Here is a 27,997-nt window from a genome sequence, read left to right as displayed (position 1 = left end):
TTAAGCTGGTGCTTGACTTGGGGGATTGGGATCATGGGGCTGCTGGGGGTGGCGGGCGGGTTTCTGCTTTGCTGACAGAAAAGGAGCCAACTTTGGGGAACAGATGGAGAGTTGGGGGGGGCCTCCAGTGGGAGGGCTCGAGTAAGCGGGGTCGCAGGCTCGTGGCTGGCCGAAAAAGGGGGATGGCTAGTCGGCAGGGGAGGGGGAGTTTTAACCCCCCGTCCAGGCTGATCACGCGGAATGTGCGGGGCCTGAATGGGCTGGTCAAGAGGGCTCACATGTTCTCGCACCTAAAGGTGTTGAAGGCAGACGTAGCCATGCTACAGGAGACACATCTAAAACTCGCAGATCAAATAAGATTGAGAAAGGGGTGGGTGGGCTAGGTGTTCCATTCGGGGCTGGATTCATTGACCAGAGGGATAGCATTTTGGAGATAGTGACCACAATTCTGTGACTTTCACTTTAGTAATGGAGAGGGATAGGTGCGTGCTACGGGGCAAGGTTTACAATTGGGGGAAGGGTAAATACGATGTTGTCAGACAAGAATTGAAGTGCATAAGTTGGGAACATAGGTTGTCAGGGAAGGACACAAGTGAAATGGGAAACTTGTTCAAGGAACAGGTACTACGTGTCCTTGATATGTATGTCCCTGTCAGGCAGGGAAGAGATGGTCGAGTGAGGGAACCATGGTTGACAAGAGAGGTTGAATGTCTTGTTAGGAGGAAAAAGGAGACTTATGTAAGGCTGAGGAAACAAGGTTCAGACAGGGCATTGGAGGGATACAAGATAGCCAGGAGGGAACTGAAGAAAGGGATTAGGAGAGCTAAGAGAGGGCATGAACAATCTTTGACAGGTAGGATCAAGGAAAACCCCAAGGCCTTTTACACATATGTGAGAAATATGAGAATGACTAGAGCGAGGGTAGGTCCGATCAAGGACAGTAGCGGGAGATTGTGTATTGAGTCTGAAGAGATAGGAGAGGTCTTGAACGAGTACTTTTCTCCTGTATTTACAAATGAGAGGGGCCATATTGTTGGAGAGGACAGTGCAAAACAGATTGGTAAGCTTGAGGAAATACTTGTTAGGAAGGAAGATGTGTTGGGCATTTAAAAAAACTTGAGGATAGACAAGTCCCCCGGGCCTGACGGGATATATCCAAGGTTTCTATGGGAAGTAAGAGATGAAATTGCAGAGCCGTTGGCAATGATCTTTTCGTCCTCACTGTCAACAGGGGTGGTACCAGGGGATTGGAGAGTGGCGAATGTCGTGCCCCTGTTCAAAAAAGGGACGAGGGATAACCCTGGGAATTACAGGCCAGTTCGTCTTACTTCGGTGGTAGGCAAAGTCATGGAAAGGGTACTGAAGGATAGGATTTCTGAGCATCTGGAAAGACACTGCTTGATTAGGGATAGTCAGCACGGATTTGTGAGGGGTAGGTCTTGCCTTACAAGTCTTATTGAATTCTTTGAGGAGGTGACCAAGCATGTGGATGAAGGTAAAGCAGTGGATGTAGTGTACATGGATTTTAGTAAGGCATTTGATAAGGTTCCCCATGGTAGGCTTCTGCAGAAAGTAAGCAGGCAGGGGATAGTGGGAAATTTGGCCAGTTGGATAACAAACTGGCTAACCGATAGAAATCAGAGAGTGGTGGTGGATGGCAAACATTCAGCCTGGATCCCAGTTACCAGTGGTGTACCGCAGGGATCAGTTCTGGGTCCTCTGCTGTTTGTGATTTTCATTAATGACTTGGATGAGGGAGTTGAAGGATGGGTCAGTAAATTTGCAGACAACACGAAGATTGGTGGAGTTGTGGATAGTAAGAAGGGCTGTTGTCAGCTGCAAAGAGACATAGATAGGATGCAGAGCTGGGCTGATAAGTGGCAGATGGAGTTTAACCCTGAAAAGTGTGAGGTTGTCCATTTTGGAAGGACAAATATGAATGCGGAATACAGGGTTAACGGTAGAGTTCTTGGTAATGTGGAGGAGCAGAGAGATCTTGGGGTCTATGTTCATACATCTTTGAAAGTTGCCACTCAAGTGGATAGAGCTGTGAAGAAGGCCTATGGTGTGCTCGCGTTCATTAACAGAGGGATTGAATTTAAGAGCCGTGAGGTGATGATGCAGCTGTACAAAACTTTGGTAAGGCCACATTTGGAGTATTGTGTACAGTTCTGGTCGCCTCATTTTAGGAAGGATGTGGAAGCTTTGGAAAAGGTGCAAAGGAGATTTACCAGGATGTTACCTGGAATGGAGAGTAGGTCTTACGAGGAAAGGTTGAGGGTGCTAGGCCTTTTCTCATTAGAACGGAGAAGGATGAGGGGCGACTTGATAGAGGTTAATAAGATGATCAGGGGAATAGATAGAGTAGACAGTCAGAGACTTTTTCCCCAGGTGGAACAAACCATTACAAGGGGACATAAATTTAAGGTGAAAGGTGGAAGATATAGGAGGGATATCAGAGGTAGGTTCTTTATCCAGAGAGTAATGGGGGCATGGAATGCACTGCCTGTGGAAGTAGTTGAGTCGGAAACATTAGGGACCTTCAAGCAGCTATTGGATAGGTGCATGGATTACGGTAAAATGATATAGTGTATATTTATTTGTTCCTTTTTAAAAAAAATATATTTTATTACAGTTTTTCGATCAAACTAAAACAAAGATTTCCCATTTTACAACTTTGTAATAATATATACATTGATCGTTTTTAAAATAAATAATATGCTAACTAACGGCAACTGCCAACAACAAAATAAGAAACAACAGAAATAGTAACTAAAATAGTAACTTTGTAAAATCTAACATAAATAACTAATATATAAACACACACATAAAACCCCTGAGGACCCAAATGAGTCTCCCCCCCCCTCCCTTGGGTTGCTGCTGCTACCTTTCCTATTTTCCCTTATCGCTCTGCGAGATAGTCGAGGAACGATTGCCACCGCCTGGTGAACCCTTGAGCCGAACCTCTTAGTGCGTACTTTATCCGCTCCAATTTTATGAACCCTGCCATGTCGTTTATCCAGGCCTCCACGCCCGGGGGTTTAGCTTCTTTCCACATAAGTAGAATCCTTCGCCGGGCTACTAGGGCCGCAAAGGCCAAAACATTGGCCTCTCTCGCCTCCTGCACTCCCGGCTCATCTGCAACCCCAAATATAGCCAACCCCCAGCCTGGTTCGACCTGGACCCCCACCACCTTTGAAATCACTTTTGCCACACCCACCCAGAACCCATGCAATACCGGACATGACCAGAACATGTGGGTGTGGTTCGCCGGGCTTCCCGCGCATCTCCCGCACCTATCCTCCCCGCCAAAAAATCTACTCAGCCTTGCTCCAGTCATATGCGCCCTGTGTAGAACCTTGAATTGTATTAGGCTGAGCCTGGCACACGAGGACGAAGAGTTTACCCTACTTAGGGCATCTGCCCACAGCCCCTCCTCTATCTCTTCCCCCAGCTCCTCCTCCCATTTTCCCTTCAGCTCCTCCACCATCGTCTCCCCCTCGTCTCTCATTTCCCTATATATATCTGACACCCTGCCATCACCCACCCATGCCACCGAAATCACTCTGTCCTGGATCTCTTGCGCCGGGAGCTGCGGAATTTCCCTCACCTGTTGCCTCACAAATGCTCTCACTTGCATATAGCGAAATGCATTCCCAGGTGGCAGCCCATATTTTTCTGTCAGTGCTCCCAGACTCGCGAACGTCCCGTCTAAGAACAAGTCCTTCAATTTCGCAATTCCTGCTCGCTGCCAAGATTTAAATCCCCCATCTATCCTTCCCGGGACGAACCTATGATTGTTCCTTATCGGGGACCACACTGAGACACCCATCGCTCCCTTATGTCGTCTCCACTGCCCCCAAATTTTCAGAGTTGTCACCACCACTGGGTTTGTGGTGTATTTTTTCGGGGAGAACGGCAACGTCGCCGTCGCCAGTGCTTTTAGGCTAGTTCCCCTACAGGACGCCATCTCCAGTCTTTTCCACGCCGCTCCTTCCCCTTCCCTCATCCACTTACATATCATTGACACGTTGGCGTCCCAATAATAATCACTTAGACTCGGCAGTGCCAGTCCCCCTCTGTCCCTACTGCACTGCAGGAACCCCCTCTTTACTCTTGGGGTCTTTCCAGCCCGCACAAAGCTCATAATACTCTTGTCCACCTTTTTAAAAAAGGCCTTTGTAATCAGTACAGGGAGGTACTGGAACACAAAAAGAAACCTTGGAAGAACCACCATTTTAACCGCCTGCACCCTTCCCGCCAATGACAGGGCACCATGTCCCACCTCCTAAAGTCCTCTTCCATCTGCTCTACCAGTCGTGCCAAGTTAAGCTTATGCAAGGTCCCCCAGTTCCTGGCCACCTGGATCCCCAAATACCGGAAATCCCTTGTTACCCTCCTCAACGGTGAATCGTCTATTCCCCTGCCCTGTTCCCCGGGGTGCATCACAAACAGTTCACTCTTCCCCATATTCAATTTATATCCTGAAAATTCTCCAAACTCCCTGAGTGTCTGCATTATCTCAGGCATCCCCTCCACTGGGTCCGCGACATACGACAACAAATCATCTGCGTATAATGACACCCGATGCTCTTCTCCTCCTCTAAGTACCCCCCTCCACTTCCTGGAGCCCCTCGGCGCTATGGCCAGTGGCTCAATTGCCAACGCAAACAGTAACGGGGACAGGGGACATCCCTGTCTTGTACCCCTATATAGTCGGAAGTGGTCAGATCGTTGCCTATTTGTAATCGCACTTGCCACCGGGGCCCTGTACAGGAGCTGAACCCATCTAATGAACCCCTCTCCAAATCCAAATCTCCTCAGTACTTCCCACAGGTAGTCCCACTCCACTCTATCAAATGCTTTCTCTGCATCCATCGCCACCACTATCTCCGCCTCCCCCTCCGATGGGGGCATCATCATCACCGCCAGCAGCCTCCGTATATTAGCATTCAATTGCCTCCCTTTAACAAACCCCGTTTGATCATCATGCACCACCCCAGGGACACAGTCCTCTATCCTCGTCGCCATCACCTTGGCCAAAAGCTTGGCATCTACGTTCAAGAGGGAAATAGGCCTGTATGACCCGCACTGCAGCGGGTCTTTGTCTCTTTTCAGGATCAGCGATATCGTCCCCTCCGACATCGTCGGGGGTAGTATCCCCCTTTCCCTAGCCTCATTAAAGGTTCTCGTCAGAAGTGGGGCCAGCAGGTCCACGTATTTCCTATAGAACTCCACCGGGAACCCATCCGGTCCCGGGGCCTTCCCTGCCTGCATGTTCCCAATTCCTTTTACCACCTCCTCCACCTCAATATGCGCTCCCAGTCCTGTCATCTCCTGTTCCTCAACCTTCGGGAACACCAGCTGGTCTAGGAAACGCATCATTCCCTCTTTCCCTTCCGGGGGTTGAGCCTTATATAGCCTCTCGTAAAATACCTTAAACACCCCGTTCACCCTCTCCGCTCCCCGTTCCATCTTTCCCTCCTCGTCTCTAACCCCTCCGATCTCTCTCGCCGCCCCCCTCTTCCCAAGTTGTTGGGCCAGCAGCCGGCTCGCCTTCTCTCCATATTCATACTGCACTCCCTGTGCCTTCCTCCATTGTGCCTCCGGATTTATTTGTTCTTAAGGGCAGCACGGTAGCATTGTGGATAGCACAATTGCTTCACAGCTCCAGGGTCCAAGGTTCGATTCCGGCTTGGATCACTGTCTGTGCGGAGTCTGCACATCCTCCCCGTGTCTGCGTGGGTTTCCTCCAGGTGCTCCGGTTTCCTCCCACAGTCCAAAGATGTGCAGGTTAGGTGGATTGGCCATGATAAATTGCCCTTAGTGTCCAAAATTGCCCTTGGTGTTGGGTGGAGGTGTTGAGTTTGGGTAGGGTGCCGGTGCAGACTCAAAGGGCCGAATGGCCTCCTTCTGCACTGTAAATTCAATGATAATCTATGATTAATCTAGGACAAAGGTTCGGCACAACATCGTGGGCCGAAGGGCCTGTTCTGTGCTGTATTTTCTATGTTCTATGTTCAATTCTGGTCAGTGAATGGGTGGCATTCGAGGCAGGGAGTATTGTGGTTGATAAAAGGGGCAGATACATAATGGTGAGTGGGAAGCTGCAGGGGACCTGGGTGGTGCTAGTGAACGTCTACGCCCCGAATTGGGATGACTTGGAATTTGTGAGACGCATGCTGGGTAAAATTCCGGACTTAGACTCACATAATGTGATCATGGGGGGTGATTTCAACACAGTCATTGAGCCTGTATTGGACCGGTCAAAGCCCAGGTCAGGAAAGCGACCAGCGGCGGCTAAGGAACTGAGGGGTTTCATGGAACAGGCGGGGGGGCGTAGACCCATGGAGGTTTGCACGGCTGAGGGCGAAGGAGTTCTCTTTTTTCTCCCACATCCACAAAGCGTATTCCCGTATAGATTTCTTTGTTGTGAGCAGGGCGTTAATCCCACGGGTGGAGGGGATGGAATACTCGGCCATTGCAATCTCTGACCATGCTCCGCACTGGGTGGATTTGCGACTTGGTGAAGAGAGAGGACAGCGCCCATTATGGAGGCTAGATGTGGGGCTGCTAGCAGATGACGAGGTTTGTGGGCGGATAAAGAGGAACATTCAAAACTACTTGGAAACTAATGATCCGGTTGAGGTAACGGTGACTATGGTTTGGGAGGCACTGAAGGCAGTTATTAGAGGGGAGTTAATTTCTATCAGATCCCATAGGGAGAAGAAAGAAAGAGCGGAGAGAGCGAGAGGCTAGTTGAGGAGATACTCCGAGTAGACAGGAGTTACGTGGAGACCCCCGAGACGGGACTACCGAAGGAGCGCCGGAGACTGCAGGCGGAGTTTGATTAGCTGACCACAGGGAAAGCGGTAGCACAGCTGAGGAAGGTAAAAGGGGCAATCCATGAGTATGGGGAGAAAGCGAGTAGAATGTTGGCGCACCAACTTCGTAGGAGAGAGGCGGCCAGGGAAATTGGGGGAGTTAGGGATAAGGAAGGGTCTTGGACCCAGAGGAGGTGAACAAAGTCTTTAAGGTGTTTTATGGTAAATTGTATGAGTCAGAACCCCCGGCGGGAGGGGAAGGGATGAAGCAATTCATGGACCAATTGAGGTTTCCAAAAATGGAAGAGGATCTGCTGGAGGGATTGGGGGCCCCGATAGAGTTGGAGGAGATTGTTAAGGGCCTAGGGAGCATGCAGTCGGGCAAGGCCCTGGGGCCGGATGGCTATCCTGTAGAATTCTACAAGAAATTTTCGGAACTGTTGAGTCCACTCCAGCTAAGGACCTTCAATTAGGCTAAAAAGAGAGGGACCCTCCCCCCAACAATGTCACAGGCCTCAATCTCACTCATTCTCAAACAGGAGAAAGATCCGCTACAATGTGGGTCCTACAGACCGATATCGCTCTTGAACGTAGATGCCAAATTGCTGGCCAAGATTTTGGCTGCTAGAATAGAGGACTGTGTCCCAGGGGTGATAGGGGAGGATGAGACGGGCTTCGTTCAGGGAAGGCAACTGAACTCCAATGTACGGAGGCTCCTAAACATTATTATGATGCCATCAGAGGGAGAGGAGGCAGAAGTAGTGGCTGCGTTGGATGCAGAGAAAGCCTTTGACCGGGTGGAATGGGAGTACCTGTGGGAAATGCTAAGAACGTTTGGATTCGGTGAGGGATTCCTAGAGTGGGTCCAGCTACTTTATCAGGCCCCTGTAGCAAGTGTATGCACAAACAGGGTGAGGTTGGAATACTTTAGGCTCCATCGAGGGACGAGGCAGGGGTGCCCCCTCCCCCCGTTACTATTCGCCCTTGCAATAGAGCCGTTGGCCATAGCGCTGCGGGCTTCAAAGAACTGGCAAGGGTTGGTTCGGGGGGGGGGAGAAGCATCTTGTCTCGCTCTATGCGGATGATCTGCTCCTGTATATTTCGGACCCACTAGAGGGGATGGGGACGTCCTGCAGATTTTGAGAGACTTCGGCAATTTTTCGGGATACAAATTAAACGAGAAGAAAAGCGAGATGTTCGTGATCCAAGCTAAATGGCAGGAGAAGAGACTGGGAGAGCTTCCGCTTAAGATGGTGGAGAAGAGCTTTCGGTACCTCAAAACTGGGATGCCCTCCACAAGCTTAATTTATCCCGGCTGGTAGAGCAGATGGAGGGGACTTTAAAAGGTGGGACATGCTCCCACTTTCTCTAGCGGGAAGGGTGCAGACCGTTAAGATGACGGTCCTTCCCAGATTTCTGTTCATCTTCCAGTGCCTTCCCATCTTTCTTCCCTACGTCCTTCTTTAAGCGGGTGAACAAGCTCATTTCGGGATTTGTCTGGGCAAATAAGACCCCGCGAGTAAGGAGACTGTATCTAGAGCGCAATCGGGGAGGAGGGGGGGGGGTGGGGGGGGAGTGGGCTGGCGCTGCCGTGTTTTTGCAGCTACTACTGGGTGGCTAATATAGCCATGATTAGGAAATGGGTATTGGGGAAGGGGTCGATGTGGGAGTGGTTAGAGGAGCCTCATGCAAAGGCACCAGCTTAGGGGCACTCGTTACGGCATCTGCCGTTCCTGCCGCACGCTACTCCTCAAGTCCGGTGGTGGCGGCGGCACTAAGGATCTGGGGTCAGTGGAGAAGACACAGGGAGGTGGAGGGAGCCTCAGTTTGGACCCCGATACGCAACAATCACAGATTTGTCCCGGGCAAGATAGACGGAGGGTTTCAAAGCTGGCATAGGGCAGGTATTAAAAGGATGGGGGACCTGTTCATAGACGGGACTTTTCCCAGCTTGAAAGCGCTGGAGGAGAAATTCAATTTGCCCCCTGGAAATGCCTTCAGATACCTTCAGGTACACGCCTTTCTTAAGGCACAGGTGGTGACATTTCCGTTGCTACCCCCATACAAGATATAAGATAGGGTGGTCTCCGGCACCTGGGTAGGGGTGGGAAGGTGTCGGAACTACAGGAGCTACAGGAGGCGGAGGAAGCCCCAGTGGGGGAACTTAAGGGCAAGTGGGAGAAGGAGCTAGGTGGGGAGCTGGATGCGGGCTTGTGGGCGGATGCCCTAAACAGGGTTAATACCTCATCATCATGTGCCAGGCTTAGCTTAATCCAGTTTCAAGTCGTCCACCGGACACACATGACGGCAGCGAGAATGAGCAAGTTCTTTGGGGTTGAGGATAGATGTGTGAGGTGTGCGGGAAGCCCAGCAGACCATGTCCATATGTTCTGGCATGCCCGGCGTTTAAGGGATTCTGGCAGGGATTTGCTAAGGCAATGTCAAGATCCTAAACACGCGGGTGGTGCGGAGTCCAGAGATGGCGATCTTTGGTGTGTCAGACGATCCGGGAGTTCAGGAAGCGAAAGAGGCCGAGGTTTTGGCCTTTGCCTCCCTGGTAGCCCGGAGACGGATCCTTTTAATGTGGAGGGACTCGAAACCCCCGAGTGTGGAGACCTGGACTGGTGACATGGCTGGGTTTCTCAGTCTCGAGAAAATAAAGTTTGCCTTGAGAGGGTCCATGACGGGGTTCTCTCTGAGGTGGCAGCCGTTCCTCGACTTTCTCGGAGAGCACTAAATGTCAGCAGCAGCATTCCGGGGGGGGGGCGGGAATGTTACATATTCTTGTTCTTTTTTCTGTATACAATGTTAACGTTTACCTTATTGTGTTAAATGTTGTTAATGGTTATGCAAAAATTATGTTTTGATAAAAATCTGAATAAAAATAATTTTTTAAAAAACGATCTTTAAAATTATGGGAGGTTTTGTTAGCATGGATACATTGACAATAGGTGGAATCTTCTGGAAGCGAGGGGGTCTCAGCTACAGGCTGGTGAACTGGTGAGAACCCCATGTTGTCTCTTTTCGGGAACGCCCACTATATTTTGTGCCTCTTTGGCAATTGACAGGCCCGCTGCGGCCCTTCCCCCAGGAACAAGGACCTCAGGGGTGGAGGTCCTGCTGGCTGAGGATAGCCAGTCAGAGGCTGGCAGCTCTTCTGTACTCAGCAGCATCACGGGGGAAGCAGTGACAGCTGCCAGTGTGGTACCCACCCAAGGGATACAGGGGGCATCCAAGCACGCAGGTGAGTGTTGGTGGGAAGGGAGTCGAGGGGTGAGATGTGGTGGGAGGGGTGGTGGAATTTAACAGCAAGAGCAGGCAAGAAGAAACACCCCCCCCCTCCCGCAACTGGGTGATGCAGGGTGCCTTAATCAGGCACTGGGTGCCTTTGAGCAAGGGACCTCCCCCACCTCAACACCCCACACCCCTCCCCCATCAGAGTTGGGGTCCATAAGTAAATACACCAGGGTTTGCTTATGAGGTTAATGTTATTCCACTTCCCACAGCTAGTGGTGCTCAAGGTAGTCTTTCATCTGTTCCCATAGTAATTTTATTTCCCTGGAACAAGACACTAGCCTTTGGCAGAGGTTCATAGCTTGACTGGACGCCACCCAATGTCAAGAATGGCTGACCAGAGGGCGGGACGTGGCACAGTGATTAGCACTGGGACTGCAGCGCCAAGGACCCGGACTCGAATCCCGGCCCTGGGTCACTGCCCGTGTGGAGTTTGCACATTCTCTCCTTGTCTGCGTGGGTTTCACCCCCGCAACCTAAAAGATGTGCAGGCTCGGTGGATTGACCACGCTAAATTGCCCCTTAATTGGAAAAAAAAGAAGATCCAAAACTGTGGAAAAAAGGCAGGCCCAGTGCCTACTCAGCAGAACGCAATCCAATTCTGAGGAGGGGCAGAAGGAGGAGCATTATATATTTACGTATGTTAGGAGTCCAATGCCTGCTTTAGATGGTTGCCTGGGATGCCTGAAAAATGGTGCAAGCTAATGTCAGGTCAAGTGTCTTTCAAATATCCTTGGAGCACAGAATATTGGTCATTGAAGTTGGCCCACATTTTTCCCATTTTAGGTCCATATTGAAGATGCTATATGAATGGGCTTATTGTTGTGGCTGAAGTAATGATGATAGCTGATGCAACTGCTGACCTACTGTCGTCAGTCTCTGAGCTCCACGTCCAACTAAAATTGACAGTTTGTTTCAGTCTTTTGCATAAAAATAATAGGATAAATTATGCTTAGTGAAGGACACTTTCTGGAGTAACAGGCTATATTGTTTCCATGACAGAGTGAAGAAGCTTATAACAGAGGCCCTCAACAAGAATCAGTTTCTGAAGCGACTGGAGACACAGCATGTCAGAGACATGGTGGAGTGTATGTACGAGAAAAACTATCAACACGGCGACTATGTTATTAAGCAAGGGGAACCGGGCAACCATCTTTTTGTGTTGGCAGGTACTCTCCAATGTGGAATTTTATAACATTTTGGAATTTCCTCTTGAATTTACAGAGGGGGAGGGATTTTTCTAGTCACCGAATGTTATATCATCATGTGGGCAGACTTTGTGTGACCAATCAGCAGAGCATCCATTAGCCCTGCAGTGAGTCCATTTTGAAGGCCAGGACCCGTTCATGCTCAGTCCACAAGTCACAGGTAACAATGTGCGTGATAGGCTGCTGAGATGCAGCCATTGGATTATCATCCAGCTCTGTCGGCCTCCGGGCAAGAAGTTAGGTAGGTTTGTGGAGCCTTGGGGGAGGAGTAGGGTGAGGGAGTTTGGCTGGTCTCAAGAAGGGTGAATTATAGGGGAAAACTAGTGCAGCAGTGCCCAATTGGGTTTGTGGGATCTGGGAAAGTGCCCATGTTCCTCGTATCCCCACAAATCCTGAAATCTTATTTTTTGAATTCTTTTTTCCATCGGTGCTTTCCTAAAATGCTAATTGGAGCCTTGAGTATGTCACAGGAAAAGCTAACTTGACCACATGCTTCAGGCAGGTAGGCCCAGGGGAACATTAGATATTCACAGCGACAGCAGGCCCATGGAGTCATTTCCTGTCCTTTTGGTGCACTGCTGCCTCTTTTATGCAAGAAAAGGAGGAAGGAAAACCTCCCCTAAATATCTGTGAGGTTATCATTTAGTCAGTACTTGTAAAAAATTATAAACTAGTCTCTTCACTGTACATGGTGAATAGAGTTATTATTCCACAGTATCAGTTTTCAATGAGCTAAAATGTAATAATCATGCAAAATTAAAGTCAGGAGTATCAGGGTGAAGAATTAATAATCTCCTTAATTTATAAAAACTAAAAAAAAAAACTTGAATTTATATGTTGCCTTTCGCATGATCTCCCAAGTTGTTATACAACCAATGAAGTACTTATTGCAATATAGTCACTCTTGTAATGTAGCAAAGCTGACGGCCAATTGTGAACAGTAAACTCTCACTAATAGAAATGAAATAAGTGATCAGATCATCTATTTTTATATGTTAGTTGCAGGATAATTGTTGGCCAAGACAACCGGAGAACTCCCTACGCCTCTTCATAATAGTATATCTTCATAAGGATGTCCTAGAATCTTTTCTATCCACCTGGGAGAGCAGATAGGATCTCAGTTTAATATCTCATCTGAAGAACAGAGCCTCTATGACAGTGCACCGCTCCATCAGTACTGCACTGTAGCCTGATTTTTATGATCAAGCCCCGGGACTGAGGCTTGAATCCACAACCTGCCAACTTAAAGGCAAGAGTCCTATCAACTGAGCTATGGCTTCTGCATTTAGATAAAATCAGGCAGGCCCCAGCTAGTTGGGAGGGTGGGCATTAGATCTGCAGACAAGGAGTGTTGAGCAAGCTTGGGCTGCCCTTTCCGCTGGGGGATCCGCCTCTTGGGCACATCCTCGAGCTCGCAGTCAGGACGTCAGGTGGCCTAAGGACAGACAGGTTAACCAACACCTCGCTCGCTGCAGGTACCCAGGCAATGGGCACAGCTTCAAAAGTACTTCATTGACTGTGAACCTCTTTGGGACATTGTACGGTTGTGAAAGGGGAGGGGCAGGTCTAAATATATGCAAGTGTTTTTCATTGTAAAAGGATTAAGACCATTTCAAGTTCTAAAATATTTTTAGGATCAAATATTTTGCCATGGGTAAAACATCTGTGTCGGAGAGCATTTTCCTGCATCAAATCTTATTCTCCTTGGGATATTTTCTGTATTTTAAAGCCCTTTCCTTTGTGCCTTTTGACAGAGGGCAAACTGGAGGTCCTTCAAAACAGCAAAATTCTAACATCTATCAGCATATGGACAGCATTTGGTGAACTTGCTATTTTATATAATTGCACAAGGACAGCCTCTGTGAAAGGTACAGCTCTTTGATTACTCAATAGTGCAATAAAATAATTGTTTAGCAATTCAGTCTGTTTATTATTTGTTCGAACATTTTGTTTTAGACTATGGACCCTCCAATTAGCATCCTTTCTGGTTTATGGTAGTTATTTTCCAAGCAGCCTCAATGTATTTATACTAGATTAGTATCATTGAGGGATAAATAAGTCCAACCATTTTATCTATTAACTATAAGCTTATATGTGAAGCAGTAGCACTGAAGAGATTGATCCTGAAACTATATTAGAAATAACAATATAGCTTTCTTTACTAACTGTCTCTTGAGGCAATTCAAAAGAATTTTAAATGGAGAATAATGAATCGCTATTGACTAAAAGACACAAAGCTAACCTTGGGCTCAGATGATGTCACAAACCATGACAACAATCAATTCGTAGCCATTGTTTGATGCCAAAATTAGATGACCATCATAAATTGCACCTTGGCCTTCGTGAATAATGTTTCAATTAAATGTTTATTGGAGTTTGATTATACTGTGCAACAACATTGATCCTGTTTGAGTAAAAGGATAAGTGATTTGATTCTGAAATATTATCAGGAGTTCCTTTAAGAGCTGGTTCATTGATAGTTCTATGGCATAATTACAGCAGTGAATCTGGTGTACATTCTGTTGACAATTTCCCTGCAAAGGACTATGGGCGCGATCTTCCGGCTCTTCACGCTGGGGGTATCCTCTGGTTGTGGGTTGCCCGGCAGTAGGGGGTGGATTCAATGGGGAATCCCATTGATAGTGGCAAGACCAGAAGATCCCCCCCCCCACACACACACGTTGGCTTAACCTGTGAAATTGCTCTGGTCATTTAGCTCGATGACAGCTGAATGCCCTCCAGCAGCCTAGTTTTCACCAGCCACCCTGGGTGAGCTACATCTAGATGGTCATTTCAGCTAGCCAGCCAATCAGCAACAATGTTGAGAGGTGGCTGCGGTTGCCCGATCCATTTAAATGGCTTGGCCATGAAAATGGATCAGGCAACCCCAGTTACCTCTCAACATACGTGCCCACATGCTCTACTGGAAAATCTTGAGTTATCAGACAGATTCACAGCAACAGGTTTATTCAGGTTGTTAGATGTGAGAAGAATGGAAGTTGATTGTAATTACTTGCATCATTACTTGCGATTGTCCTCTTAAAGCCACAAGCAGTGTTAAAACCTGGGTACTGGATCAAAACGTTTTCCGCAATATTATGAAAGGAACAACTCAGGCCAGACATGAGCAGTACAGAAACTTCCTCAGAAGGTAAGTTAATTTAAGTTTGTTATGGACAAAGAAATGGACAAGTTGCAAAAAAAGGTTGTGGATTGGGGGAGAGCGGATTTTAGTAAAATAAGGCAGGATCTAGCCAAGATAGACTGGAAAGAATTACTTGCAGAGAAATCTACAGAAGAACAGTGGGAGAGGTGGAGGGGGGGGGGGGTGTTCGAAAAGGAAATGGGGAGGGTGGTCCCATTATCCTCTAGAATAATAGGAAGGAGTAACAAGCCGAGAGAATCATGGAAGACCAGAGACATTCAGGGTATGACGAGAAGGAAAAGAGAGGCTTTTAGCAATTACAAGGGGAGAAAATCAACGGCGGCATTAGTGGAATACAGAAAGTGCAGGATGGAGCTTAAGAATGTAATAAGGAGAGCAAAGAGAAGATATGAGAAAGCTCTGACTGGTAAAAGTAAGGGAAATCCCAAGATATTCTGTAAGTATATCAACGGGAAGAAAATAAGGTTCTGTGGGACATGTCCCACTTTCAGATAGGAATGGTTGAGGCGCTGCAGAGCTTGTCCCAGGGCAGGTGGGCATTGCCGAGGCGCTGCAGAGCATGGCCCAGTCACTGAGGAGCATCGCCGAGGGTGTTGACACCATGGTGTGGATCATGGGGAACCACCATGTTTGGCAGAACCAGATGATGCAGGGGCAGCCGGGGCTCAAACCCTCCGTCCTTAGGTGAACCCAAGGGCCCTATGGGCACCGACCGGGAGGAGGGGGCACTTAGTGCTAACCCGGCCCCTGCAGTGGGATGGTAGCTATCCGCTCCTCCGAGTTCCACCCCTCTGATGAGGCCGCATCTCGCAACCAGCACACGGGACAGATCGGCACGGCTGTGCATGTGCCGCCGACAAGTGAGCCAGGACCCTCCGCCCCCAGAGCCCTGAGAGGATGCCCGCCAGAGGCATGGAAGGCCATAGGATGAGGTAAGCAGCTGGCTGCCTCCACCTCAGATGCGCATCCTGGGGACATACCTAGACATATTGGTTGAGCTAGGAGAGCAAAGCACATCGAGGGTCACTGAGGGCACCGGGGGAGGGGAGTGGCTGGGGTGGGGGAGAGAGCAGCACTATCAGGAGGATGGGGGATTGTCAAACACAACAAACAATTTGTGCACAACCAGTATGATGCCTTTGTCACTTTCTTCTACAATGCGGGCTGACCTCAAAACCCTTGGCCCATCTCTCCAGGCATCTCCCTTTCCCGTGGCATTCACCCACCCTCCGACTGTGGACATGTCCCCGGAGCTGTGTCCCATCCCCTGGGTGTTCGGATGTTGGCTGCTGCGTGTGTGATGTTGCCTCCCACAGTGTTCAAGCACAGTGTACAGGCATCAAGGTGTAATTGGGATGCTAGGCAATAACTCCCACATGCTAAATGGCCCACCCATGGGAATCTACTTGTGATGTGTGAAGTGCTCATTTAACAATGATTGCCAATTCTCTACTAGAAATAGCCTTCAGCCGCTTGGCCAGAGATCTTGGCAGTCGGTGGGGGTTATGCGTGGTCAGTGGGGCGGACAGGCAGAGACAAGGGTTGCCCCAGGAATGGGTATCCACAATCCAGGGATTGGCATGGTGGTGCCACGAACAGTTGCCCCCTGGTCTCCCCCTCCCAACCCCCACCCCCAGCACAACCTCCCACTCTACCATGATGGCCCACCCAATCCGAGGGTGCCCCACCTCCCCGCCAAGCACTGGCGTGGCAAGCCCAGCACCTCCGGACTCTTTGCCTGTGAGCAACGATAGCTTCTCCCCTACTCAGCTCCCCAAAGAAGCCCTTCCGGCAGGTTCACATTTTTCAAAAGAGTACTAATCGGTGCCAGCATGACCACTTGCTGGGGTGGCCAATGAATGACAAGAGGCCATTGGGGAAGGGGTGGCTCTTGTTAATTGTACACGAATGGGACTCAAGTGGTAATAATTTGTTTCTCGCCACACTACGGCGAGATCCCGATTTTGCCTACGGGAGTGGACCAGTTGCATCGCAAACTGTTTGGCGCTAGGCGCGGTTCTCGTTTTTGGCCTCTCCCGCTATTCACTGGCCTCATTTCGCTTGAGCGAGAGCGTAACGAGGCCAGAGAATCATGCCCATAATTTCAGAGAACATATAAACATGACCTTCACCTTTGTCATTTATAACCTGTAACTCAAACCTGTCAATGCTATTGGTTTCATCTGGATAATTTTTAACCTATCACCTTATGTTTCACCTGCAGCAAGTTGAGGCCTTGTTTTGTTCTGAGAAGTACTTGCCTTACTCTCTCTTGCCAAAGAAAAGAATCTAAACAGGTTCCCCAGAGAAATTAAAACTACATTTCCTTTCTGCTTCCCCACCCATCCTGAACTATCAAGTTGTACTGTCCTTGCCTCTGTTTTGTGCTTCTGTAAATATTAGCAGCTGTACTATATTTTTAATGTAAGCAAATTAATCTTGAACAGTAACACATGGGGCTCACAAGTCAGACAAACCTTTAACTCAATGGCTTACATCAAACTTTATTCAGTAATAATTGTCTGACAAGTTCATTGGAGATGAGACTGTGTTTAAAAGATTTATGTTTCATACATTTCTCTAGTGTTTCTCTGCTTAAGAGCCTACCAGAAGATAAACTCGCAAAGATAGTGGACTGCTTGGAAGTAGTAAGTTGTTCATTATGAAAGAAATAATGGAAATATCTTGCAGTGCATCAATAAGCCTCTCCGCTTCCCATTTTTGCAGCACGATAATGGGAGAAGTAGTTTAAAATCTGAGCAGGATTAAATTCATCACACCAGCGTTTAGAAATGTAAATACATATAGGGTGGGATTTTCCAGCCCTTTCTGCTGGCAGAACCTTCCGGTCCCACCAAAGGCGATCTTCCAGGGTGGGTTCCCCGGAAGCAGGGTAAGTGAGCCTTCTGCACTGTAAATTCTATGAAAATGCCGTAGAATTCCAACAGTGCAGAAGGAGGCCATTCAGCCTCTGCACTGACCCTCTGAAAGAGTACTCCACCCAAGCTCACTCCCCTGTCCTATACCCAATAATCCTTTAAATTAACCTATACATGTTTTTTTGGACATTTAGGGGCAAATTAGTGTGGCCAATCCACCTAACCTGCCCATCTTTGGATTAGGGGAGGAAACCAGAGCACCCGGAGGAAACCCACGCAGACACGGGGAGAACGTGCAGACTCCGCACACAGACAGTGACCCGAGGCCGGAATTGAACCAGGGTCCTTGGCGCTGTGGGACAGCAGTGCTAACCACTGTGCCACCGTGCCGCCCATGAGACCTCAGTGAGAATGGAAGATCCCGTTGGCTGCCAATGGTGAGCCGGCTCCGCTGTTGGAAAGCACGCCGCATTTGGGTGCGGAAATCCCGGCCATAGTTTAGTATCTAAAAGATTCCAAGGAAAATCCAGCAGGGGCTGGATTTGATGGCCCCCTCCCCCGCAGGGTGTGTTTTTGATGGAGTGGGGTCAGGGGGGGGGGGGGGGGGGGGGGGAGGGTAACCACATGAAATATGAGATAAAAGCAAATTACTGTGGATGCTGGAATCTGAAATCAAAAGAGATAATGCTGGAAAATCTCAGCAGGTCTGGAAGCATCTGTTGGGAGAGAAAAGAGCGAACGTTTTGAGTCCAGATGAGCCTTTGTCAAAGCTAAAATGCATAGAAAATGGGAGATATTTGTACTGTAAGGTGAGGGAATGAAAGAAGAGTCATAGCCACAGAAACCAAGGGGAAAGAGTGCTAATTGCAGTCCCCAGAGAGAACAAAAGGTGTGAAAGACCAAACAGCAGAGAAACTAAATTCAGAGGGTAAACGTGACAGATGTAGAGGAGGGAGGGGGAAGCAAAGGGGAGAAAAGGTAAGGAAGGGGGGGGGGGGGATCTATATATAAAGAAAGATAGGAAAGAAAGAAAATGTAAACGACAGTTTAAATGAAATGGAATGAAAACAAAGGGGTTGAGGTGGGGTAGAGCTAATCATCTGAAGTTGTTGAATTTGATGTTGAGACCGGAAGGCTGTAGCATGCCTAACCGGAAGATGAGATGCAGTTCCTCCAGTTTGCATGAAATATGAGGCTTGCCTGGTCCACCACCTTCCTGTCCAGGCCCCAACATGGTCTCCATTAATACAGTAGGCGAGTGGCAAAATCAGTTGCCTGTCCTCAATTAATTAAAGAGCAATTAACAGCAATTGAGTTTGTTTACAAGCCAATTGACCTGAATACTATGCTGCCTGCACCATAATGCAGTTTGCATGGGCAGGCAGGCAAAAACAGCTGTTTTTTTCAGTAACCTTTTCATTTCATTTTCATTTCAAAAAGCAGAAGTTGGTGTCATCTTTTTGGGGGTGCCCTGTGAGCATGAGGGACACCCCCTCCAAAGATGGTGCACACACTTTGTGACTCCCTTCCTGGCCTCCAATACCCACCCCCTCGCCTCATCCCGAGGTTCCTTGATCCCGTCCCAACTTAAAAGCTTGGGACTTACCTTTGTCCATCCGGGTCCTTCAGGATCCATTGGTCTCTTCATTCCAGGGTCTGAATGCAGTCCCAGTAGCACCCACTATTGAGCTCCAGAGCCTGCAAAAGCTGCTGAACAGTCAGATTGGGTAGCAACTCTTCCGAGGGCAGGACCTCCTCCCACCAAAGGGTGGAAGTCTGACCCCCCACCCCCTCAGGACATCCACAGCATGTTATTGTTGGAGGATGCCCTAGTTGAACGTTGGTTGTGCGACACTGACATTCCTCCCCCCACCCACCCTGAAAAATTAACCTCAAAGATTTACTATTTTTTGCAAGTAAAATGTAAAGTTTAAAATGCATACATTGTAAAAAGCCCATACCATGAAAAAATGTTTGACTTTTTTAAAATTATGATCAATTTGCTTCCATTTTAACAGTGGTAACTTGTGATGAGAACCTGAGTATAGTATCCTATAGGGATAAGGGACTTGAGGTATAAACTCGCTCACATTTCCTGTTGGACCCTAATCGACTCATGACCTTATTGGGAATGTATTTCCTTCCCCTCAATTAGAAATGTTTTAATGGAATGGAGTCAGCTGTTAGACACAAACCTAACTGTGATTCGGCAGTACATAATAATGGATGATTACAGACTGTTGCATTTCATTTAGATTAATGATTTTCCTCCAAAATAAAAAAAACACACAAGCGCAGGTTTTGGGAAGGAAATGGTTATATGACGTTTTGTGATAAACTTCTGAAAATACAAACAGTGAGTGGTTGTTTTGGCCAAAGGGTGAAAACAGGCACTAAATTGAATTATGTTTATAAGCAAAGGCTGTTTGAAAATCACATTCAGCACACAACTCTGGTCCTAATTGATGATTACCATTGTTCGAAAAACTCGCCTGGAGGTGCTGAACAAGACAGACACCTGCACATTTCACACCCAAGTGTCAATTAGATCCAATTTTCATTGGGCTATCTGTCTGGGCTCCTCTCACTCACTGACTTGTACAGCTTGGCACATTGCTGGATAACTCTGGGACCGAGGGAGAACATAGAACATACAGTGCAGAAGGAGGCCATTCGGCTCATTGGGTCTGCACCGACCCACTTAAGCCCTCACTTCCACCCTATCCCCATAACCCAATAAACCCTCCTAACCAGCTGGGGCTGGCTTAGCACAGTGGGAGAAACAGCTGGCTTGTAATGCAGGACAAGGCCAGCAGCGCGGGTTCAATTCCTGTACCGGCCTCCCCGAACAGGTGTCGGAATGTGGCGACTAGGGGCTTTTCACACTAACTTCATTGAAGCCTACTTGTGACAAGCGATTATTATTAACCTTTTTGGACACTAAGGCCAATTTAGCATGGCCAATCCACCTAGCCTGCATGTCTTTGGACTTTGGGAGGAAACCGGAGCACCCAGAGGAAACCCACGCAGACACGGGGAGAACGTGCAGACTCCACACAGACAGTGACCCAGCGGGCAATCGAACCTGGGACCCTGATGCTGTGAAGCCACAGTGCTAGCCACTTGTGCTACAGTGCTGCCCACGTGCTGCTGAGAAGGTGTACAAGTCCTTGAACATTATATTGGAGGTCCTGGAGGAGGAAATCCAGAAGGGAAGGGGGGGGGGTGGGGGTGCATGTCCTGAATAAACAGAGGGACAAAGTGTCACACCTCACTCTCCTGGAGATGTTCACCTTGGCCTCACGATCCCTCACATTTATCCTGCAGACCTAGGACTCCCCCTACCCGAGCTTACCCTATCTTGGTCACTTTGGAGGCTCTTTAGCGCCTAACGTATCCAGGTAAAATTGCTCCCCATAGTTCTCATTGTAAAAATCAAAACAAAATCCATGTTATCTGTTCCCTTCATTTCCAGATTCCCCCATTGGCTGTGCACCTCACGTACATGATATTGTGGCTGCCTGCATTGTTTGCAGGATTCTGGCTTTACATGGAGGTGTGTTGCATCAGCTGAGACTTAGCTGTGATGGGATGAGTTTCATGGGTGAAATTTTGTGGGTTCCTTGGAGTGGGTCAGCAGGTGACTTGGGGTGTAAAATCAGATGGCAAGAAAGGATGTTCCTCTCTGAGGCCCCGAAATGAAACAAGAGACCCGTTAGATAACGGGGTCTTTCTCGACTTTGCGAGCGCCAGGAAACACCCGGCTAAATGCGCTCGACACAGGACACTGTTTCACTTCCATTAAATCATGCCCACAGTTCCACATCCAAACACGAAAGTTGAAAGTTAGTCCAACCTCGAGCTTCTAACAAGAGCTTTTGATTTCTCGTAGGAATACTATGATAAAGGAGACTACATTATCCGGCAAGGGGAGGAAGGGAGTACCTTCTTCATCTTGGCAAAGGGAAAGGTAAGATTTTCAATGTTTTTAGATGCATTCAGTCAGAAATAATATACCCCATTCCTACATTTACAAATGCACTTTGCACATGCTGCAGCATTACTCAGACAAATGTATTCATCTGGTAACCCGATAGCCTCAGATTAGTGCTCTCTTGTGTGGTCTTTTATTGCTGATAGGGGATTCAAACATCAGGATAGAGAAAGGTTATATATATTTTGCAAGCAGAATTGCCTCAATTTAATGGACAGGATTGCAAATCTCAAATTACAAATTTGTCAGTCTCGAGCACGAAGAGTGAAAACACATTTCTGTACTGAATCTTTCAACCTCGAAACACAAAAGCGTTCTGACAAAGGCTTCCCCTTGAAGTCTCAATTTATCTTTATGATATTGAACAGCCTGCTGCGCATTTACAGCCTTATTTCACTTGCACTTTAAACAACCCTTTATTTTTATTTTGGTACAGAAAGCAATACAATAATCAAATCATTCTGACACATTTACTTTTATGAGTTCAGTTGCAATCAATTTGCAACTTTTTTCCTTCAGCCGACACCTTTGGCCTCTAAACAGCAACTTGTATTTACGTAGTTAATGTATTTAAAAGGACCTTAAGCTTTTTGGATCAGTAGGATTCTGCTCTGATTTTATTTAGCCCCTTATTAGAGTGGTGCCCCCATAGAAATCCCATCTTCACTGTACGGAACACAGGCAATAACCTTACCCTCACAAAAAAGACTTGTTTTGCTGCATTCTGCTGGCTTGGAACGAGGAGTTTGTGAGGTACCCTCAATAATGATGCTTAGAGATTAAACAGTAAAGAAGGCTTTATTAGACTAATAACTATGCTACAGCTATGGACGAGAGCTGACTGCTATACAGACCATGAGGCAGGCCCTTATGTATGGCTCCCAGATGGGCGGAGCCAGAGGCGGAGTCCCCAGGGTTCCAAGCCCGGTCTTAAAGGGGACATCACCTTACATGATGATAAGGCAGTAACCGTTCATCACATTCACCCCCTGTTTAAAAAGGAGTCCGGCGGGGGTGAAGTGCCATCACAGGTCCATCCGTCTCAGCGGCCGGATCGTCCTCCTCGATCTCCTCAATTCGGGCGGTGGTGTGGCGGGCACGGACGTCCCGGTTGAGGGCACATCCGGGAGCACAGCGGTCGGAGCTTCGGTCCGGGTCGGGGCAGAGGAACTAGGCAGGGCCGGGGGTAGCAGAGCCGGCGCCGGCGGGGTGTGTAAAGGCCGCACGTTAGGAGCTCACCAACGGGTGGTAGGGCCGGAAGGGGGTGTGTTGTAGGGGGCGACGGGTCCTGCAGGGGAGCGGCGTGGGAAGGGGCGTCTGTGGTGGAGGATCCAGCGGGCGCCAGATCCCGGAGGGAAACTGTATCTTGCCTGCCGTTGGAGTACTCCACGTAGGCGTAACTGGGGTTGGCGTGGAGCAGTTGGACCTTTTCAACTAGGGGGTCCGTTTTATGGCTCCTCGCGTGCCTCCGGAGAAGAACAGGTCCCGGAGCCATCAGCCAAGGTGGAAGTGAGACCTCGGAGGTAGACTTCCTGGGGAAGAGAAATAATCGGTCGCGAGGGGTCTCATTCATGGCCGTGCAGAGGAGTGACCTAATGGAGTGTAGGGCATCGGGTAGGACCTCCTGCCAGCGGGTGGTTGGGAGATTTCTCGACCACAGGGCCAGAAGGACAGCCTTCCACACGGCCGCGTTCTCCCACTCCACCTGCCCGTTTCCCCGTGGGTTATAGCTGGTCGTTCTGCTCGAGGCGATGCCTTTGCTGAGCAGATACTGATGCAGTTCATCGCTCATGAACGATGTACCCTGGTCGCTGTGGATATAAGCAGGGAAACCGAACAGGGTGAAGATGCTGTGCAGTGCCTTAATCACCTTCACGAGCCGAACCTTGTCTGGCCGATAGAAGTGCGGTTTGCACTCCGCACAGACCTGGCAGGCCCTGACCATGGCCTTGACCTCCTTGGTTGAGTAAGGTAGGTTGCGGGACTTGATGAAATGGACGAGCCGGGTAACCCCCGGGTGGCAGAGGTCATTGTGGATGGCTTGCAGGTGGTCGTCCTGCGCGTTGGCACATGTGCCGCGGACAGGGCATCTGGGGGCTCGTTGAGCTCCCCTGGACGATACTTGATATCATACGAGTAGGTGGAGAGTTCGATCCTCCACCTCAAAATTTTATCGTTTTTTATTTTGCCCCGTTGCGTGTTATCGAACATATATGCGACCGACCATTGGTCGGTGACGAGGGTAAACCTCCTACCGGCGAGGTAGTGTCTCCAGCACCGCACAGCCTCCACAATGGCTTGTGCCTCCTTTTCGACTGCAGAGTGTCGAATCTCGGAGGCGGTGAGGGTTCGGGAGAAGAACGCTACTGGTCTGCCTCCTTGATTGAGGGTAGCAGCCAGGGCGATGTCTGATGTATCGCTCTCTACCTGGAAAGGGATGGTTTCATCCACCGCGTGCATGGCGGCCTTGATGATGTTGGCCTTGATGCGGTTGAAGGCCAATTGAGCCTCAGCCGAGAGGGGAAAAGTGGTGGTCTTTAGGAGTGGGCGGGCTTTGTCCGCATACTTGGGGACCCACTGGGCGTAATAGGAGAAAAGCCCCAAGCACCGTTTGAGGGCCTTGAGGCTGCGGGGGAGAGGGAGTTCCTTAAGGGGGCGCATGCGGTCGGGGTCGGGATCTAGGACCCCGTCTTGCACGACATAGCCGAGGATGGCCAGCCGGGTGGTGTGGAAAACGCATTTGCCCTGGTTATAGGTCAGGTTAAGGGCTCGGGCGGTCTGGAGGAACTTTTTGAGGTTAGCGTCATGGTCCTGCTGATCATGGCCGCAGATGGTGACATTGTCCAAGTACGGGTATGTAGCTCGCAAACCGTACTGGTCCACCATTTGGTCCATCGCCCTTTGAAAGACGGAGACCCCATTTGTGACACCAAAGGGGACCCTGAGGAAGTGGAAGAGCCGGCCAGCTGCTTCGAAGGCAGTATAGGGGCGGTCTTTTGGTCGGATGGGGAGCTGGTGGTAGGCAGATTTGAGGTCGACTGTGGAAAAGACTCGGTATTGGGCGATCCGATTAACCATTTCCGCGATGCGAGGAAGGGGGTACGCATCAAGCTGCGTGAATCGGTTTATGGTCTGGCTATAATCCACGACCATCCGTTTCTTCTCCCCGGACCGGACTACCACCACTTGCGCTCTCCAAGGGCTGTTGCTAGCCTCGATGACCCCCTCTCCCAGTAAACGCTGGACCTCTGACTTGATAAAAGCCATATCTTGGGCACTGTAGCGCCGGCTCCTGGTGACGACGGGCTTACAGTCGGGAGTGAGGTTAGCGAATAGCGAGGGGGGTGCGACTTTCAGTGTCGCAACGCAGCACACCGTGAGGGGGGGCAAGGGTCCGCCGAAAGTCAGTGTCAGGCTTCGGTGGCTGCACTGGAAATCCAGTCCGAGCAGCAGGGGGGCACAGAGGTGAGGGAGGATATAAAATTTGAAACGGGTGTATATGGCACCCTGGATCGAGAGATCCGCAATACAGTACCCCGTGATTTGTACCGAGTGGGACCCAGATGCGAGGGCTATGGTTTGGGATGCAGGATGGGTGCGTAGGGAGCAGCGCCTTACCGTTTCAGGGTGGATAAAGCTCTCTGTGCTCCCGGAGTCGAAGAGGCATGCAGTGTCGTGCCCGTTGACCTGGACCTGCATCATGGAGTTCTGCAGGTGTTTTGGCCGAGTTTGATCGAGGGTGATCGCACCCAGTCGCGGGTAGTCGGAGTCGTAAAATGGCCGCTGCCGTCGGTCGCACGTGTCGGGTCGAGAAGATGGCCGTCGACCAGATGGCCGCTCCCATGATTCGCACGAGGCTGATGACGCGTCAGAAGAGGGCGTGTCGGGTCGGTGCGCAGCAGCATTGCGAGGCCTGCGGGCCTGAGAGCCTGATTTTCGGGCCGGCTGTTCTTTGTTTTTCTGGCCCCTGGGTCTGGCCAGGCAGACCCTCGCAAAGTGCCCTTCCTTCCCGCAGTCGCTGCAGATCGCGGAGCGGGCTGGGCAGCGTGGGCGTGGGTGCTGGCCCTGCCCGCAGAAGTAGCAAGGTGTGCCCCCATGGTGAGAGGGTCGCCGCGTGGCGCAGGCCTGTAATACGGTTGAGTCTGAGGAAGTCCGGGGGGGGGGGCTGGCAGAGTCCGCGGGGTACATACCCAAGTTATGTCGGGCCACCTCCAGCGAGGAGGCGAGCGTTAGCGTCTCCTGGAGGTCTTTTGCCCCGTTTTCGAGCAGCCGCTGCCGGATGTAGGTCGAGCGGATTCCGGACACGAAAGCATCCCTGATGTGCAGGTTCATATGGACTTCCCCTGTCACATCCTGATGATCACAGTCCCTGGGCAGCGCGGTGAGTTTCTCAACAAACTCGTCGAGCGATTCCCCCGAGCGCTGCCGGCAGGTAGAGAGCAGATGCCAGGCGTGCACCTCATTGACGGGTTTGACAAACCGCTTGCGGAGCAACTCGATCGCTTCCTCATAAATCGTCGCCTTTTCGAGCGTGGCGGAGATTCTGTGACTCACCCGGGCGTGGAGTAGACGCAGCTTGCGTGGCCCCAGGATGGGAGTCTCTGCGGAGTCCATGTAGGCCTCGAAGCACCGCAGCCAGTATTTAAAAATTTCCTTTGCCTCCAGCGTTCGTGCTTCCAGATTGAGCTTCTCTGGTTTTAGGCCTGCGTCCATCCTGAATCTAGTTTAGTCTAATAAATTGAGGTACCCTCAATAATGATGCTTAGAGATTAAACAGTAAAGAAGGCTTTATTAGACTAATAACTATGCTACAGCTAAGGACGAGAGCTGACTGCTATACAGATCATGAGGCAGGCCTTTATGTATTGCTCCCAGATGGGCGGAGCCAGAGGCGGAGTCCCCAGGGTTCCAAGCCCGGTCTTAAAGGGGACATCACCTTACATGATGATAAGGCAGTAACCGTTCATCACAGTTTGTAAGTGGCTATATCTGCCCATTTACAAACAGAAACAAATTTACCTAATTGGGCCTCTTCCCTGCAGGAAATACATGAGCATTTGGTTTTCGTGGGACAGCACAGTTAAGCATTGCACAAATGAGAACTTTCAGCTGAGGTGAGGGTGCAAAACAGGTGATGTTGACTCAGTCACTAATTATACGCTTCTCCTGAGTTTTATGGAAAGGAAAATGGGGTAGGGTGTTGTCATAAAAGATGCACTGCAGTAACTCACCAAGGTTCCTTAGAGAGCAGCTTCCAAACCTACGGCCACTCCAATCTATAAGGACAAGAGCAGCAGATACATGGGAACCCCACCACCTGGAGGTTCCTCTCCAAATCACTCACCATCCGGATTGGAAATATATCGCCGTTCCTTCATTGTCGTTGGGGCAACATCTTGGAACTCACTCCATAACAGTACTGAGGGTGTACCTATACCTCAGGGACTGCAGCGGTTCAAGGAGGCAGCTCACCTCCACCTTCTGAAGGGCAACTAGGGATGGGCAATAAATGCTGGCCAGCGACGCCCACATCCCATAAATGAATAAAAAAATAGGCAGCCTTTTCTAAATGGTCTGCGTTACACCCTTGACTAATTTGAAAGTTCTGCCCACAATCGTAGCAGCTAATTTTACTCCTGTGCTCCCACTCCAATTTAGTCATGAGCAATAGTGCAGGAAATTCATCAACATCTTCAAACGCAACAAATCTTTTCTAAGTGGTGGTGCATTTCTTTGAAGAAGCATCAGAAACTAATATAAATGTTTCACCCATGGGCAGAATTTGACAGTATCCGGCTGGTGGTTTTGCAGGCAGGCACAGGCCTGTACAATTCCCCGGGTGGCTTTCCTGCCTGCCCCCAACCTGTTTGCAATTTTACAGGGGTGGGCCCCCGGACGACCGATCTTCACTCCAGTTGAGGACAGTAAGGGACCATTAATTGGTCATTAAAGAACCGCTTCCCACCAAGCCTGATTTTTCAGGCTTGAGAGAGGGATACAGAGATGGGGAGTAGACGGGAGGCCCGGCAGGTTATCCTGCTCGGGCAGGAAGGAGGAAGATCCACTTGCCATATCAGGACACGAGCCCCCCCCCCCCACTCAAATACCCCCTGTGGGTATGATTTTGATCGTGACTGTTTTCCCGGGTGCAGAGATGGAACTGCAACAGGGGGTTTGCCTTGTAGATAAACTAGGTTGAATACTTTCACGAGAAGGTCTCCTGTGGGACAGTTTGTGAAGCTGAAATCAGACCTAACTTCTACATAAAAGAGGATCCATTTACCATTCTTAAGAAGTGTCCTCGTACTGTACAAAAAGGGATTGTAGAACATGCCAAATATATCAGAGCTTATTGAATTTTGATTGTGGAGAGTGGGCTTAAAGTCATTAGTTACTGCTTCAAGCAGAAAAGATAATTGGGGGAATGTAATAGAAGAGCAGAAACAGAACATGAGGGACCCAGCTCAGTAGTGTCACCAAACTGGGCTAAGGATAAATATCAAATAATTCACAATCATCAGAAGGGGTAGAATTTACATGAACGATTTCCAATTTTCTTAAGCTCGGGCATTTAGGTCATTCTGTCACCAAACTTCCCTTTAGCTAATAATTGTCCTCTTGGGATTGACAGC

At 49.3% G+C, this 27,997-nt stretch overlaps 1 protein-coding gene across 1 annotated transcript in view; it reads left to right on the top strand.

The window, feature by feature from the left end:
* The window catches only part of prkg2 (protein kinase cGMP-dependent 2), a 187,100-nt gene that overhangs the window by 56,234 nt on the left and 102,869 nt on the right, over positions 1–27,997 (top strand). The window contains exons 5-9 of the mRNA XM_072496242.1: positions 11,121–11,287; positions 13,081–13,194; positions 14,372–14,477; positions 17,077–17,140; positions 21,264–21,341. Of these exons, the coding sequence (XP_072352343.1) occupies positions 11,121–11,287; positions 13,081–13,194; positions 14,372–14,477; positions 17,077–17,140; positions 21,264–21,341 (529 nt within the window). The remainder of the gene's footprint in view (positions 1–11,120; positions 11,288–13,080; positions 13,195–14,371; positions 14,478–17,076; positions 17,141–21,263; positions 21,342–27,997) is intronic.

Source organism: Scyliorhinus torazame, chromosome 3 (genome assembly GCF_047496885.1).
Source record: "Scyliorhinus torazame isolate Kashiwa2021f chromosome 3, sScyTor2.1, whole genome shotgun sequence".
Taxonomy (NCBI): Eukaryota; Metazoa; Chordata; class Chondrichthyes; order Carcharhiniformes; family Scyliorhinidae; genus Scyliorhinus; species Scyliorhinus torazame.
Note: the sequence above shows the minus strand (reverse complement) of the source record. Positions and strands in the feature narration are given on the sequence as shown.